Source organism: Lacerta agilis, chromosome 6 (assembly GCF_009819535.1).
Source record: "Lacerta agilis isolate rLacAgi1 chromosome 6, rLacAgi1.pri, whole genome shotgun sequence".
In the NCBI taxonomy this organism is placed as follows: domain Eukaryota; kingdom Metazoa; phylum Chordata; class Lepidosauria; order Squamata; family Lacertidae; genus Lacerta; species Lacerta agilis.
Genome location: NC_046317.1, coordinates 92,802,210 through 92,816,142, shown reverse-complemented (window position 1 = coordinate 92,816,142; position 13,933 = coordinate 92,802,210). Strand labels below are relative to the sequence as shown.

Below are 13,933 nucleotides of genomic sequence, written 5' to 3'. Positions count from 1 at the left end.
TCCACCTAAGCGGGGTGCCTCTGCCTTTTATTAGGGAACAAACGTGACATCATCATAAGTACTTTAACCAATAAAATCACTGTTGCTGCCCTCCAAAAAGGCGGGAAGCAAGTTTAACGCTCATTAACAACTTTGAACATGACCGGATCTACAAAATAAAGGCGGATTAATCTTGTAAGTGAATCACACTATTCATTCACTTTCACTTTTGCGCGCAATTATACCAAAAGTAGACCTTAAAAAACCCATAAAATAACCAATAAATTATGAATCCATGGCGGATCCGTGAAACGTATTCCGACAGGAAGTGATGGGGAAATGGGTTCCAAGCATTGCATACTCTTGCACCCCCTTTCGGAGTAGCAGTCCTTAAGACTGTTTGGCTTTGGGCAGTTCAGCCCTAATAATCTGATTTACATCAATGGCAGAGTTTCCCCATTTCCACTCTCTTAGTGTTTTCACTCCTCATATGGTTCTGCAAGTGCCAAGCAGCCCACAATTCGCCCACATGAGCTGAGAGGGAAGGAAGCCCTCCAATATATGCAAGTTGAAAAGAGGTCCATACGTTTCCTCCATAAATGAACAAAATGGATAGTTGCTGTTGGTGTGGAGCCTATAGTGCTGCTGCTACATGGGGAGGGAGACTCAAATCCACCCCCCCCATCAGGGAAATGATAGTGCTATTCCTGAGAACACTGTTTCTACAGCCACCCAGCACACAGGCTTTTGCTTGAGACTCGCTGGCCATCCCAGGATCAGCTATGGTGATGTGCTGCCCAAAACCACCAGGATTAATGCCAGTCATGGGGATGTCTGAATTCTTACGTATTTTCGTATAACGCAAAAGGTCCCACACTTGCACATTGAGCTGCAGATGCATCCGTCAATGTTGGGAGCTGGAGAGGGTGGGGCAAGAGGAGGCTGGACTAATTTGGGTGCTGGGCAGTTCCTTTTGCATTTTAGAAAGTGTCTGGGCAAGGGTGGCAGTTCTCCACTGTTTGGTATGTGGGAGGCCTCAGCGGAGATATCTGTTGATTTTCACTAGAAAACCAAAGTCAAGCGTGTGCTCATCTTAGAGCCAAAAGAGAGACATGTTAGGGTTTTTTGTTTTTTTTTTAGAATGTGAAATGCAGCAGTGAAGAAGAGAGAGAACGGCAGATTGCAAGGGTCTGTTGAATGAAAGTTTAATGGGTTCCGATAGTAGCCAGGGGAGATACCTTACCAAAAAAACACAACCCCAAAACTGCCCCTGAGCCTTTGACGGCAGCCTGAAATTGACGGCAGCCTGAAATTGACGGCAGAAATTGAACAAGTGTTCCTACCACCTATTTCCAAGCCAGGAGAAATTGAGCTTGTTAAATTTCTGGATGTCGGGCTCTGTTAAAGGCAGAGAAGCAGGGCCAGGGAGACTGCATTTAACCCTGACCTTCGCAAATTAACAGCCCCCTACACTCAGAAGTAAGTTGCATTGAGTTCAATGGGTCTTACTCCCAGCTGAGGGGATAGGATTGCAGCCTAAGCTGGAAATAGGGACACATAGCTGGGCTTCCATGGAACAGGCTTAGCTAGTTGTGGAATCTTCTGGAGTCCTTTAAGGAGAGACAATAAATATCTGTTGCAAGGTACGATTTATGTGTAGGGTGTCCAGAAGTCTCGAGGAGGTTGGGCTAGAGAAGTGTCTCTAAAGGTCCGAGGCAAGACTGAAGCCTGAGTGACTGCTATTCTTACCCACCAATTTTCTAAGCAGGAATGGTCACTTGTTGTGGGAGGCGAGGGATCCTGTCAAGTGAACAGCATCTCATCTGATACTTTACAGAGGGACTTGGGGGAAAAAGAAGAAGTTGGGTTCCTGCCCCCAAGATCTTAAAAGTCAGTTATGTTGTCAGGGAGGAAACACTTAAGAGAGCATGTGTCCGGTTTTTTCCATTTTGTGACACTTTGTCATTCCTCTTAGACTGAAATTGCTAATGAGGGGCAGAAAATAAGCCCAAGAATGAAGAAGCAGACGTTGAAGAGGCAGGCAGATAGAGGAGGTGCAGATGCTGGAAGCTCTATTGCCACCTCCAAGGATTCAGAAAAGGTAACAGGTTCAAGCAGCGGCCTGGAAAACTGTCAGCATATTTGTCTGTCCCCCTAACCCTGCCTCGCCACCCAGAGGTAGTACTGTATGGTATCTAAGAACCCAGAAAGCTCCCTGTTCAGACCTCTTCTCTGCCCACACCTGCACAAAGGGCATGATAATATTACTAGCAAGATGCTATCATCATCATCCCCCCTGTCCTCTTAGTGCAAGGTTTGGGCTTGCCTGAGAGATAACCTAGTGAAATGGCAGGCAGCTTAGGATTCTCTCTACCTCTATTCAACAACAAATTAATAATACTTAAAACAGTATAATAAACTTAAAATTGGCAGCGTTTTTACTGGTCCTACTTCTTTTAAAAGTAGATGTATTCATATATCTTCTGTGCATGTTTCTCAGTTGCACAGAGAATGTAAATACAGCTAAGTAGTCAATGCTGTTTAGGGTTAGGTGTGCTGAAGTCTGTTGAGGTCACTGGACTTCACGTCACTCTGCGTAAGACTAGCCTGCAAATCTTCCTTAGAGTGCTGAGAAAGGGAATGTCCAGAAGCTCCCACTTGAAAACATGAGGTGGGCTTAGTTTTGTCCTCATCTATGACACAATTTGCTTCACTTTATACTGAAATGAAAGATTTCTTGCATTAAGTGCTGAATTTAAAAAGAAATCTCTCTGGTTAAAGCAGGGGTTTGTTAAGTACATAAGGAGGAACGTAGAAGCTCCTTTATAACATGTCAGGCCGATGACATCCTTTATGCAGTATTGTCTACGTTGATTGACAGTGGTTCTTTAGAGTTTCAGATCGGGATCTTTCCCTATGAAAGTACAAAGGCTTGTTAGAAGAGTAATTAAATATGTAGTTGTGCATGCAGTTGCATGACTGCATGACAGCCCTCATGGATTAGGCTAAATACAAGCCTTTGAGAAGTGCAAAAACGGTATAAATGGAGCAGCCTACCCTTGCTGTTGTCTCCAGTGTCTGGTATTCGGAGGTATACTGACGCTGTATATTTAGATATCATGGCTAATAGTTATTGATTGACACCCTCCATCAATTTGTTCTACTTTTGTTTTTAAAGCCATTGTAAGCCAGTGGCCATCACCACATCTCAGCAGTGAATTCTGTGTAATTTTTGTGAATGAGTAGTTTCTGTGAATGCAGACAACAGCACACTCACATGTGTGCACAAACTCTGAGCCAGCTGTAGTTGACAGCCAGTGAAACCTTAGTTGCACATTTTCCATGAGCTCCTCAGCACCCTTGTCTGACGTGTTGAAAAATCAGCACTGTAACAGCATGATTTCCAATCTTTAGACAAAGTATGCTTGCCTCATTCCTTCAAGATCTCATTTTCCATCAGCTTTCGTGGCACACGAGCTTTGGGTGTGGCACAAATAACTAGCTAGGGAACAAGGTATGCCTCCTTTCCCTTGGCAAGTCTTGCCAGGATGAGCCAGCGCCCTTTATGTCAGCCAGATAAGATGCTCAGTGGCATTCGCCTCTTCTGTCCTGCTGCCACGTGGCTGGTTTAGAGCACCCCCTACTTGCACTCCAAGCTTAGCTGCACTGCTACTGTTTGGCTGTATGTCAGAGAGAGAGAGAAAATGAATGTGAAATCTGGGAAAGGTCAGAGGCGGGGAGGAGGGTGACTCAGTGCTGTTCCTCCAGGGATCCTGGCCCCAAGGTGAAAAAGGTGCCCTGCTTATTGGTCTAGACGGCATGTGTGTGTGCACATGTGTGTTGATGGACGCACCTGTCTAGCCTGCTCCCTGCCCTAGCTCAGCTTCTGCAAGCTGAAACATCATCCTGTACTAGAGCAATGCTTGGGTATCAGGCATGCTCATTCAGCACACTGGACATTTGCAATACACATGGGGAATGTGTGACACTTAGTGCTCTAAATGGCAGGCCAGGCAATGAGTCAGGTCAGTAGTGTAGTTAATGAGAAGGACACCCAGGCACCTTTCTCGAAATTGCAGCTTTCTTTCTTTCTTTCTTTCTGCCATAAAACAAGCTTCTAGCCCTTATGTTTACAAGGAACAACACATGGAGAATGTTATGCCCCATCAACCAGCTTTCAAGATATGACCAATGAGTGCTAAGACTTCAGAACAAAGTTGGCTTACATGTATACTCTTTTTGTACTGATTTACACTGCCCTTTATTTCTCTCCTTCCCAGACACTACAGAATTCCTAGCTGAGCAGGGTTCATGCTGGTGGCACATTGTTAAAGGAGGGGGTTGAGAGTTCAAAACACTTAGCAAATAGATTTAGAGTTGATAGGTTAATCACCAAAAGTTTTCATTGATTTCGTGAACTGAATCCAATATGAATTTGTAAGGGCAAAATGTTAATTGTGCAACTATTATTTTTAAGACAGGGTTGGGGAACCACTGTGGACAATCACATAGCATCATAGGAGATCAGGTGGATCCGTCCCTACTAGGAAGCAGCGGGACTTGCATTTGGCACTGCATTTAAGCAGTGTTGGACGCAAGCTCCCTTGCAAGGGAACAATTGGGAGGGCACTCTTTAAGCCAATGGTCCCTTGCAAGAGTCCTTGCATTTGGCACTGTGTAAAATCAGCACCAAGTACAAATCCTGCTGTTTCCACAAAATCGAAAATTCTTTCTAGTAGCACCTTTCGTGTGCATGCACACTTCTTCAGATACCTGAAGAAGTACCTGAAGAAGTATCTGAAGGTATCTGAAGAAGTGTGCATGCACACGAAAGCTCATACCAGGAACAAACTCAGTTGGTCTCTAAGGTGCTACTAGAAAGAATTTTCGATTTTGTTTTGACTATGGCAGACCAACACGGCTACCCACCTGTAACTGGTCCTGCTGTTTCCAGCAGGAATAGGATCCCTCCAGGAGCTCCCGTTTTAAGTTTTGTGAGTATGGGGTGTGTGTGTGCTGGTGGAGGGGCTCTGGTATGCTACCGTATTAAAGAATGAAGAAAACCTTAATAAATATATCACCTATCTTCTAAGTTCGAGTGGTAGATGCTTACTTAATAAAGCCTACATAATTTTACGTTTCTTTAAATATATCAGGAAGTCGCTTCTCTTGATAATGTGCAACTTTGTTGAAATTGCTCAATTAAAAGGCAGGTGTTTAACAACTAACAGTTCTTTCACTGATTGATAGCCAGCATTGTGTAGCCAGCAGGGGAGCGATGGAGGTGGCCCAGACAAAAACACACATGCCCCAGTCTGTTGATGAGATTGCTATAAATAAGAAGAGTGGGATTTCTTCATGGGTTCTCCTGCTTTCACCTCTCCCATTTTGGCTTTGGTTTTTGGTGGCGGCGGCGGCAGCAGCAGCAGCAGCAAATATCACACTCCTTGCCCTGATAGGAACCACCTCAAACACCCCTTCTCCTTACATGTTCAGACCTTGGCAGGAGTGGGATTCTGTGTTTCACCCTTTCCCTCCCTCCCGACTGCCCGCTCCGCTCATATTATCCTGCAGCCCTTTTCTTCACCTCTGTCACCCATTCCTGAGACTAACTTGACTTGCCTGCGCTGTTGTAGGGGGCAGATGGTCTGTCGGAGCCCGAGGGCATCGCTCTCAAGCGCGTCGCTGTGGTGGAAGATTTCTTTGACATCATCTACTCGATGCATGTGGAGAGCTCGGCGGAGCCAGGCAAAGCACCCAAACATGCCGGGCAGAAGAAGACCTACCGGGCGGTGAGATTCTTGTCTTTGTACCTCTGACAGAGGCCCCCAATGGGCCAGTGGCCACATCCCACTATGCCCCCCTTCACACACCCAGAGGTGGGCTGACTAGGGAACAGGCTCTTGCATGTGAGAAGGACTGGCTAAGAGGGATCAGAGTGGGCATCAGTGGAAGCAGGGTGGGGGGAGAGGAGATGGCCGTGGCAGATGTGCTTTGAGAAAGGAGGGGCCAGGCATGAGCAGCAAGGCACGGGGAAGGCAGTGACCAGCCATGCAGGATGAAAAGGAAATGCTTCTTAAACAAAGGAAGTACTTCGCCATTCAGCGCATGCTCAGCCTATGGAACGTCTTGCCAAAGCTTTGCAATACTTAAGATATATATATAATGTTTCCTGAGCGCTCAAAGGTGTTTCACGGGCATTGTCTCAGGTCCTTACAACAGCCCTATGAGGTAGATCATCGTCAGCAGCAGCAGCAGTAGTAGTATTAAACCAATACGGCGAATGGAGTTGGGTAGGGGGCCGAAGCTGGAAAGATGGTAGATTGCCTAAGACTGCCTCATGCATTTATGGTGGTCTTTTGCAGCTCATACACTGCTCTGGCTCTGCTGTAATGGATTTTGTGATAGGTTATTAGCATAAACGGCTTTAAAAAGAATTAGGACAAATGCTAAAGAGGCCTAGTAGCTCTTGGGGTACTGTGATAACTGTACATGCAAACTTCATATTCTGAGACAGGTAAGGTATTTTGAAACAAAATAAAATAAAAAATTCCTTCCAGTAGCACCTTAGAGACCAGCTAAGTTTGTTCTTGGTATGAGCTTTCGTGTATCTGAAGAAGTGTGCATGCACACGAAAGCTCATACCAAGAACTAACTTAGTTGGTCTCTAACGTGCTACTGGGAGGATTTTTTTAATTTTATTTTGTTTTGACTATGGCAGACCAACACGGCTACCTACCTGTAAAAGGTATATTGAGGCAGGCCAAGTATGTTTCTTCTGCCTCACATTTGGTGTTGGGTGTAGAACTCAGCATGCCGGTTGCTGGTTTGTTTGTTTTTTAAAAAGCAGGTGGCTAGTCCTCAGTGCTGCAGACCAAGCTTCGATTTGAATGTGTGATCACGGTATCTTCTCAGCAGCTCAGATATTGAGCACACAACTGGAACGAGGAAGGTTCCAGTCTTCTTAAGCCAGAAATCAGAAGGCAGGACGTCAAAAACTCTTAGCTAACTTTTTGCCCTTCCCCTTCATAAGCAGAAGAAGATGATGGCATCCCCAGAATAAGCAAATGCATATAGATTGGCTTGTGGTTTTAAACAGGGGTAGGCAACCTAAGGCCTGTGGGCCGGATGCGGCCCAATCGCCTTCTCAATCCGGCCTGCGGACAGTCCAAGAATCAGCATGTTTTTACATGAGTAGAATGTGTGTTTTTATTTAAAATGCATCTCTGGGTTATTTGTGGGGCATAGGAATTCGTTCACCCCCCCCCCATATAGTCCGGCCCACCACATGGTCTGAGGGACGGTGGACCGGCCCACAGCTGAAAAAGGTTGCTGACCCCTGGTTTTAAAAGTTATTTTTATTAAATGCAAAATTAAGCATAAACAGCATCACCACAGGTTAGAAATATTGAAACCGAGACAAAAAGGGGGCCAGATACATCAGTAATATATTCCAGACTTTTGGTATAATGGAAATAATAATGTCTATAGAACTAAAAACACCACTAACATGGGAATAGATTGGCTTAATTGACATTATTTATTCAAGATGGAGAAATCAGTTTTCCTTGGCCCAGACTGTTAGTTTTCCTAGGACATACAGTAGTCCTCCGTATTTCCATCTCCTACTGCTTGCAGAATCTTCTAGAGGTTCCAGCAGGATGCTGACTAGAGGGACAGGTGGCTCAGTTGTGCACATTAAAATTATACGCCCAGTAAATTTGGACAACAGATTGGGAGAATCCAGCAGTTGTCATGCCCGTACTCCTGAACTGAATATTTCATTTAAATTTTGATGTAACATTTTATGCTTGCTTCTCGGCTTTCATTGCTAAATGCTCAAGTGTGGTGGGCTATACATTTATGTTATTCATTGAAGTATTTATCAAATTGAGTGACTGTTACTCAATTGAATGAATGTTATTTATTCAGTTGTTATCATTAGTAATAACACATGCTTCCCTGTCCCTTCCCATGTAACATGCTCAGTCTCTTTCCATATATCCTTATTTCAGTCACATTAGCTAGACTGGAGATGAACTGGCCCCCAGGGGCTTGCTAGTAGGAGAACACTGGGGCAGCTTCTGCCTCTCCATTCTCTTCCTTTACTTGGGGCCTACAATCTCTTGCCTAATTCTTTGCTGCTCTGTTTATTCCTGGGGCACCGAGCAACTGAATGCAGCAAGCGAGGCGTTCCGAGGGCTGCACAGCTTGCAGCTTTTGCACTGTGGTTTCCTGTGACATTTGGGTTTCTGCTTGAAAAATTGCAAGGCTACCATGCCCCCCCACCTCTGCCAGCAATTTGGTTGCTGCTGGAGATCCAGGGGGGCTAAACGTGCAGCTGAAGACTCAGCTTCTCTCTCTCTCTCTCTGTAACCCCTTCACCAGAGCCCATCCTCCACAGGGCACATGGCTGCCTGACTTTCTACAGTGCAGGCCTGTCCCTCCCTTCCCCAGCTGGGCTCTGTTTGCCTCTGGCATAATTCCCAGGGAGCAAAGAGCTCCTGTTCATATTCCCTGTCCCCTAACAGCGGCTGCAGGTTGGGCAACCTGGAGGCTGCCCCTGTCGTTGCCTCTGCACGCAGCTAGCAAAGCTATTGTCTGTGCCGATTTTCTCTGCCTATCGGCGGGTGACCTCTCCATAATGGAGGAGGGCAAGGCCACCAGTACAACTACAATTCAGGAAACTTTCTGCTTGTTTCGACAGTAGACAGCTCTGGCCCTCCCCCAATTCCTTCAATTTGGCTCCGGGGAGTGCTAATCTATGCCTTTCACAGCCTCAGGGGAGCAGGCTGGATCTGCCCGCGCTCCACCCCTCTGCTTGAGCTGATCTCATCACATTAGCAGGCCTGTATCCCCTCCTGACCTGGGAGGACTCTGCTGCCATCTTCCCTTTCTGGTGCCCCCATCGGGGATGCCGCACTGGACCAGAATTAATACTGAGATGCCAGATTCAGGGGTGAACCCTGTCTCAGTGGGAGGGACTCTGCTGCCACCTCTGTTGGTGCTTGCCCCCCCCCCCAGCACTGTGTCTCTGGGTTGAACCACTTCAGAATGCAGGTGAGGGTCCGCATGATAAAATGAGCCCCCATACCAAAATGGTAAAATTAAATTCAAAAGTACCCTGAACATAAAAAGCTAGGAAAGATTATTTTTTTTTAAAAAAAGGCCTAGCCTTCTATGCAGTAGGCTACATTTGTGCATGTAGGGAATTTCTTGGCAGAGGGAGCGTTTTTTTGTGAGTTCCTACCTGCAGTCTGAAGTGGCACACCCCAATACGCAGGTTTACTACCTCTGTGAGAACTAGGCCAGATTCAGCAGAGAGTCTTTGTCTTCCACTTGCAGAGGGCAGCCAATCAGGTTGATAATTTGGAGCTGGAGGTAATTCTCTGCTTGCTTAGGTAGGCTATCAGAAATAAATTAGCTGACGTGTTTGCAAGAAAGGGCCCCATGGGGACTGCCAGAGTGCTGCAGTCTGGTGTCCCTAATATGGGTAAGTGCAAGAAAGGTACTTCTTCAAAAGAAATTAAAGAGGTGGCAGAGAAATCATTATACTACATAGCTACCTGCCTCAGGAGTGGGCTTTGTGATAAACTACATAAACACAGTGAACTTAACACCTCATCAGGGGTTGCCTCCTGCATAGGATGACACTTACTCTGTGCTTAGTTTTTGAAAGGGTCCTGGGACTCAACAGAGTGGTCATTTATGCCCCATCACAGATTAGCATAAATTAGCATATATAGCAATTTACAAACGTATTTGCTAATTTGTAAGTCAAGGTGCATTATGTACTGTTTGGGTTCTATCCAAAGTAGTGCTGAGTAATGCATCCCATCGGCACAATGATTTCTGCTTGTGCAATGTTGGGACAATGTGCAATGTTGCTCTCCTCCCCTCCCCACCCTCAAATTTGTTCTAGGAGTTCAATCCGTTCCTGAGTTTTCAAAACATTCACAGTGCAGGGGACTCTCTGTCTTCTAATCCATGCAAGGAATCTTAAGGCCTGGCAGAAATCTCAAATCAGTGCAGGTTTGGACACATGGTGGGGGGCGGGTTGTACAAATGGGAATCCTTGCACTGACAGAACACCTTAGTTGGATACCAACTTGTGGAATAATAGCTGATGGCTAGAAATACAGTGCATCTCACCACAGTGGGGAAAACATGACCTGCAATCCTGCTTAGTTGGCTGTCCAGATATTAATTGATGACCAGCAATTTCAAGCCCCCCCCCCTCCATTCTTATGGTTGTTTATCTTTAAACAGCCTGGAACTAGTTACAGGTAGGTAGCTGTGTTGGTCTGCCGTAGTCAAAACAAAATAATAATAATAATAAAATCCTTCCAGTTGGTCTCTTAAGATGCTACTGGAAGGATTTATTATTATTATTATTTTGTTTTGCCTAGGACTACACAGCCTTTCAAGTAGAGGACTCGTTGAAACAGACTGCCCACTGTAAGGTAGTATACATGGCCATCCTAGGACTCAGAAGACCACCTAGAGTCATGCTCTCCAGTCTGGAAGCCCCTTCCCTTAATTTCAGCAAGCATTCTGCACATGCTCAAAGGCAGTAAGTAGTTCTGCGCCTGTTCTAGGACTGAACCCTGGAACTGAATCTGTCTGTCCCCATATCTGTGCAGGTATTTCAGGACAGCGGCATTCTCGCCACAAACAGCTCTTAGTCCACTTGTTAACAGTCATCAACAGGTTTTCCACACCCATCAGCCAATCACCGATTCCCACCACCCTTCTGAGTAATACCCCTCCTTACTCTCTCACTATATATAAGGGTCTGGTGACTTTTATTTCAGTGTATCTGAAGAAATGTGCATGCACACGAAAGCTCATACCAAGAACAAACTTAGTTGGTCTCTAAGATGCTACTGGAAGGATTTTTTAATTTTTTATTTTGTTTTGACTATGGCAGACCAACACGGCTACCTACCTGTTCCTAAATGAGATCACAACATGAAAGTGACAAAGTTTGTAGTACTGCTTCAGAACCACCAGGGGTAACTTCCCACCTGCTTTCCAGATATGGCCATGTTGTAGACAGGTAGAATGGAGGAAGAGTTATTAATATGGCAGCTAGAGGAGCTAGCAGTTATCAGTTGCCTGTTTACCAATTCACCGAGTTTACAAAGACTGATTTGGGACACATTAAAGAAAGACAATTGCTGTCATTCCCTGCTTCAGGTGGTTGAGATTCCTGTGGAAATCCTGTGGGATTTCATCAGGCCAGGAGCATAAGGTGTGTGAAGTGGTGGACTTGAACCGGAGGGTTCTGGTTTCAAATCGCACCCCCCACCACCACCACCAGGCATGAGGCTCAGTGTGAATGAATTTGGACTGCACTTTCTCTCAGCCAAACCTACATCACAGGGTTGTTGGGAGGCTAAGAATAGGGTGTATCCTTATCTACTAACCCAGGCTGCTTGGAAGAAGGGGGTATATAAACATGTTGATTTAATTAATACCAGATTCAGTAGGTTGAGTTTCATGCCAAGGGTGTAAGGGTCGATTCATACACCAACTCTACTTGCTCTCTTTTCCTAGCACGTGAGTAGCTGACTCACAGCAAGAAAAGTGTGCTAATGAGCTGGAAACTGGAGAGTTTCAGCCAAAGCTATTGTGGTCTGTTATCATGATTATTATTATTTTGTATTTTTTCTGATAATGGAAGCTGCTACAGGCTACCGCCCAAGTAAGCCAGATTCCAGCTGCTACCACATTGCTCTCAAGAACAAGTTGCTCCTGCAAGGGGGGAAGGAGAAGATGCAAGTGGCAGAAAGCAGGATGTGAATTTGCTCGGATCTCCGCATTTGGGATCAGAAGAGTTCGGGGTTGTTGTTTTTTCTTCTCCTTCAGATCAGGATGGGTTCCCCAATGACTCGTGAAACTCACTGCTGCTTTTGCCACACTTTGAACTAAAACATGGAAGAAGCAAGATGAGGCACTGCTGGGGTCCAGTTTTCAGCTCATTTTCCGATTAGCCAAGCAGCCTCCTCTGAATTGCATCCCTTCTTTGGGCAGCTCCTGAAAGGGGAATTGCTGACACGTGGGCTTCTTGAGAGAAGAAGGTGAGGCAGGGTGGCCCCTCAGCCAAAAGGGGCTCTAGGAGGCCTTGGCAAGTGCTTAGGGAACAACCATCTTGGCATCTCCAAAGCAGTGTGGGACCAGGTTGTCCCCCCCCTGCTCTTTGCCCTGCTGCTTCTTAGCCTGCCAGCAAAAATTGGGTTGTACTGCCACTTAGTGGAGATAGGTATCTTTATTTATTTTTTTAAGAAAAAACCAGGGTGCCTTGTTTCTTTGAAAAAAATCACTGGGTTTTGTTTTGTTTTTTTAGTTCTCTCTCCCTCTTCTAGAAAGGTTCAGGTCTCTTTTCCTTCTCTGTTTTGATTTTTAAGAGTAATCTCATGTGATATGTGTCCTAAAGTTTATTTTCATTTTTTTTTTTAAAAAAAGCATACACATATATGTTTTTCTCAGCGCGCAAACTGAAAAGGGTTAATTGGAATACAAAACAGAGGGTGTTTTCTCCATTGTTGCTAAGAATGTTTAGTCTCTAATGTGACTTTCTCCCTACTACTCCTCTCCATCCCACCATTTCTTTTTAACTTAGCAATACAGAATGGTTAATGCCACAGCTATTTGTTTATTTGAATAACATCCCTTCCTATAATGTAGCTATTTGATCTGAAAGATCTGGCAGAGGACATTCATATTTTTTTTTTGATCCTGAGAAGAGACACAAACGTAATGATACACATTATCATGTGCTCTTGCCCATTTTTGCCACAGAGAAACAGGCCATTATTTGAGCTCTCCTGCCGGAGGCATGGTTCTCCTACTATGAAAAATGAAGCCCGTTGTGTGTGTTTTTGTAAGGCTGCAGTTCAGATCATATAAATCTGCTTTACAGTGAGACAAAGAGTGAGACCAATGGTGTGTTTAGGCCAGTGCTGTCTCCTTTGCCTGACAGCAGCTCTTCAGGTTTTCAATAATAATAATAATAATAATAATAATAATAATAATAATAATAATAATTTGTACCCCACCCATCTGGCCGGGTTTCCCCAGCCACTCTATACCTGAGAACCTTTTAGCTGAAGGTGCCAGAACATGTAGCCCCTTCCTAAAGTAAAATCTGTCTTTTTCCCTGTTACCTGGCTTGAAAATATGAAGCATATTAAATATGATTTTTGAAGCTGCCTTAACATGTAAAGCATACTTATTTATTTACATTGTTTGTATGCTGTGCAATTAGCAATGTCTCCTGGGCGGCGAACAGTAAAAGTAAAAAACAAACAAACGTAACAACAATCAGCAAGCCGAGTAAATACATTTAGAACCATGGTGTGAGAATACGACAATGTTCGGGCCAACTTTACATTTTACATCATTATTTGTTTTGATATTTTAAAATTGCAAACCACCTTGGGTGCCTTGTCAGAAAGGTATATAAATGCAATAAATAAATTATGTAAGCATGCCTAATGCATGATGTTGTTGTGCAGAAACAGGGAATACCGGCATAGGGCAGGATTCACTTAACCAGCCCTGTCAGTGGAAATGGAAGCTCAGCAACTTGCGCAACAGGGCTCTTCCCCCCCCCCATGTTCCCCTTGAAATTGGCTTGGGGGGCGGCAGTCATGAGAACCCACAGAACAGTTTACAGGGGGAAGAGAGGAGGTGCCGTTCCACCTGGCAGGCTGCAGTGCTTGCGCAGATGAAACAACTGGACTTAAGCCTCTTTTAAGCAACGATGGATGGAAATTGATTGGCAGTAAGTTCAGGACTGGCACATCACATACTTACTATGTGGAATTGGTTACCCTCAGAGGTGGAGGTGGCCTCTGTCTGAGGTGGCTTTTAAGACAAATTGGTGGAGTGGCAAGGGTGGTAAATGACCATTAGTTGTGAGGACTAAATGAAGCCTCCATGTTCAGAG

General features: G+C 45.0%; 1 protein-coding gene across 3 annotated transcripts in view; it reads left to right on the top strand.

Annotated features, from left to right (window-relative positions):
• The window catches only part of NOL4L (nucleolar protein 4 like), a 145,807-nt gene that overhangs the window by 48,272 nt on the left and 83,602 nt on the right, over nucleotides 1-13,933 (top strand). For 2 of the 3 annotated variants that reach the window (XM_033153878.1, XM_033153879.1), the window contains exons 2-3: nucleotides 1,955-2,080; nucleotides 5,616-5,771. In XM_033153878.1, the coding sequence (XP_033009769.1) occupies nucleotides 1,955-2,080; nucleotides 5,616-5,771 (282 nt within the window). The remainder of the gene's footprint in view (nucleotides 1-1,954; nucleotides 2,081-5,615; nucleotides 5,772-13,933) is intronic. The other variant, XM_033153880.1, reaches the window with a different exon arrangement.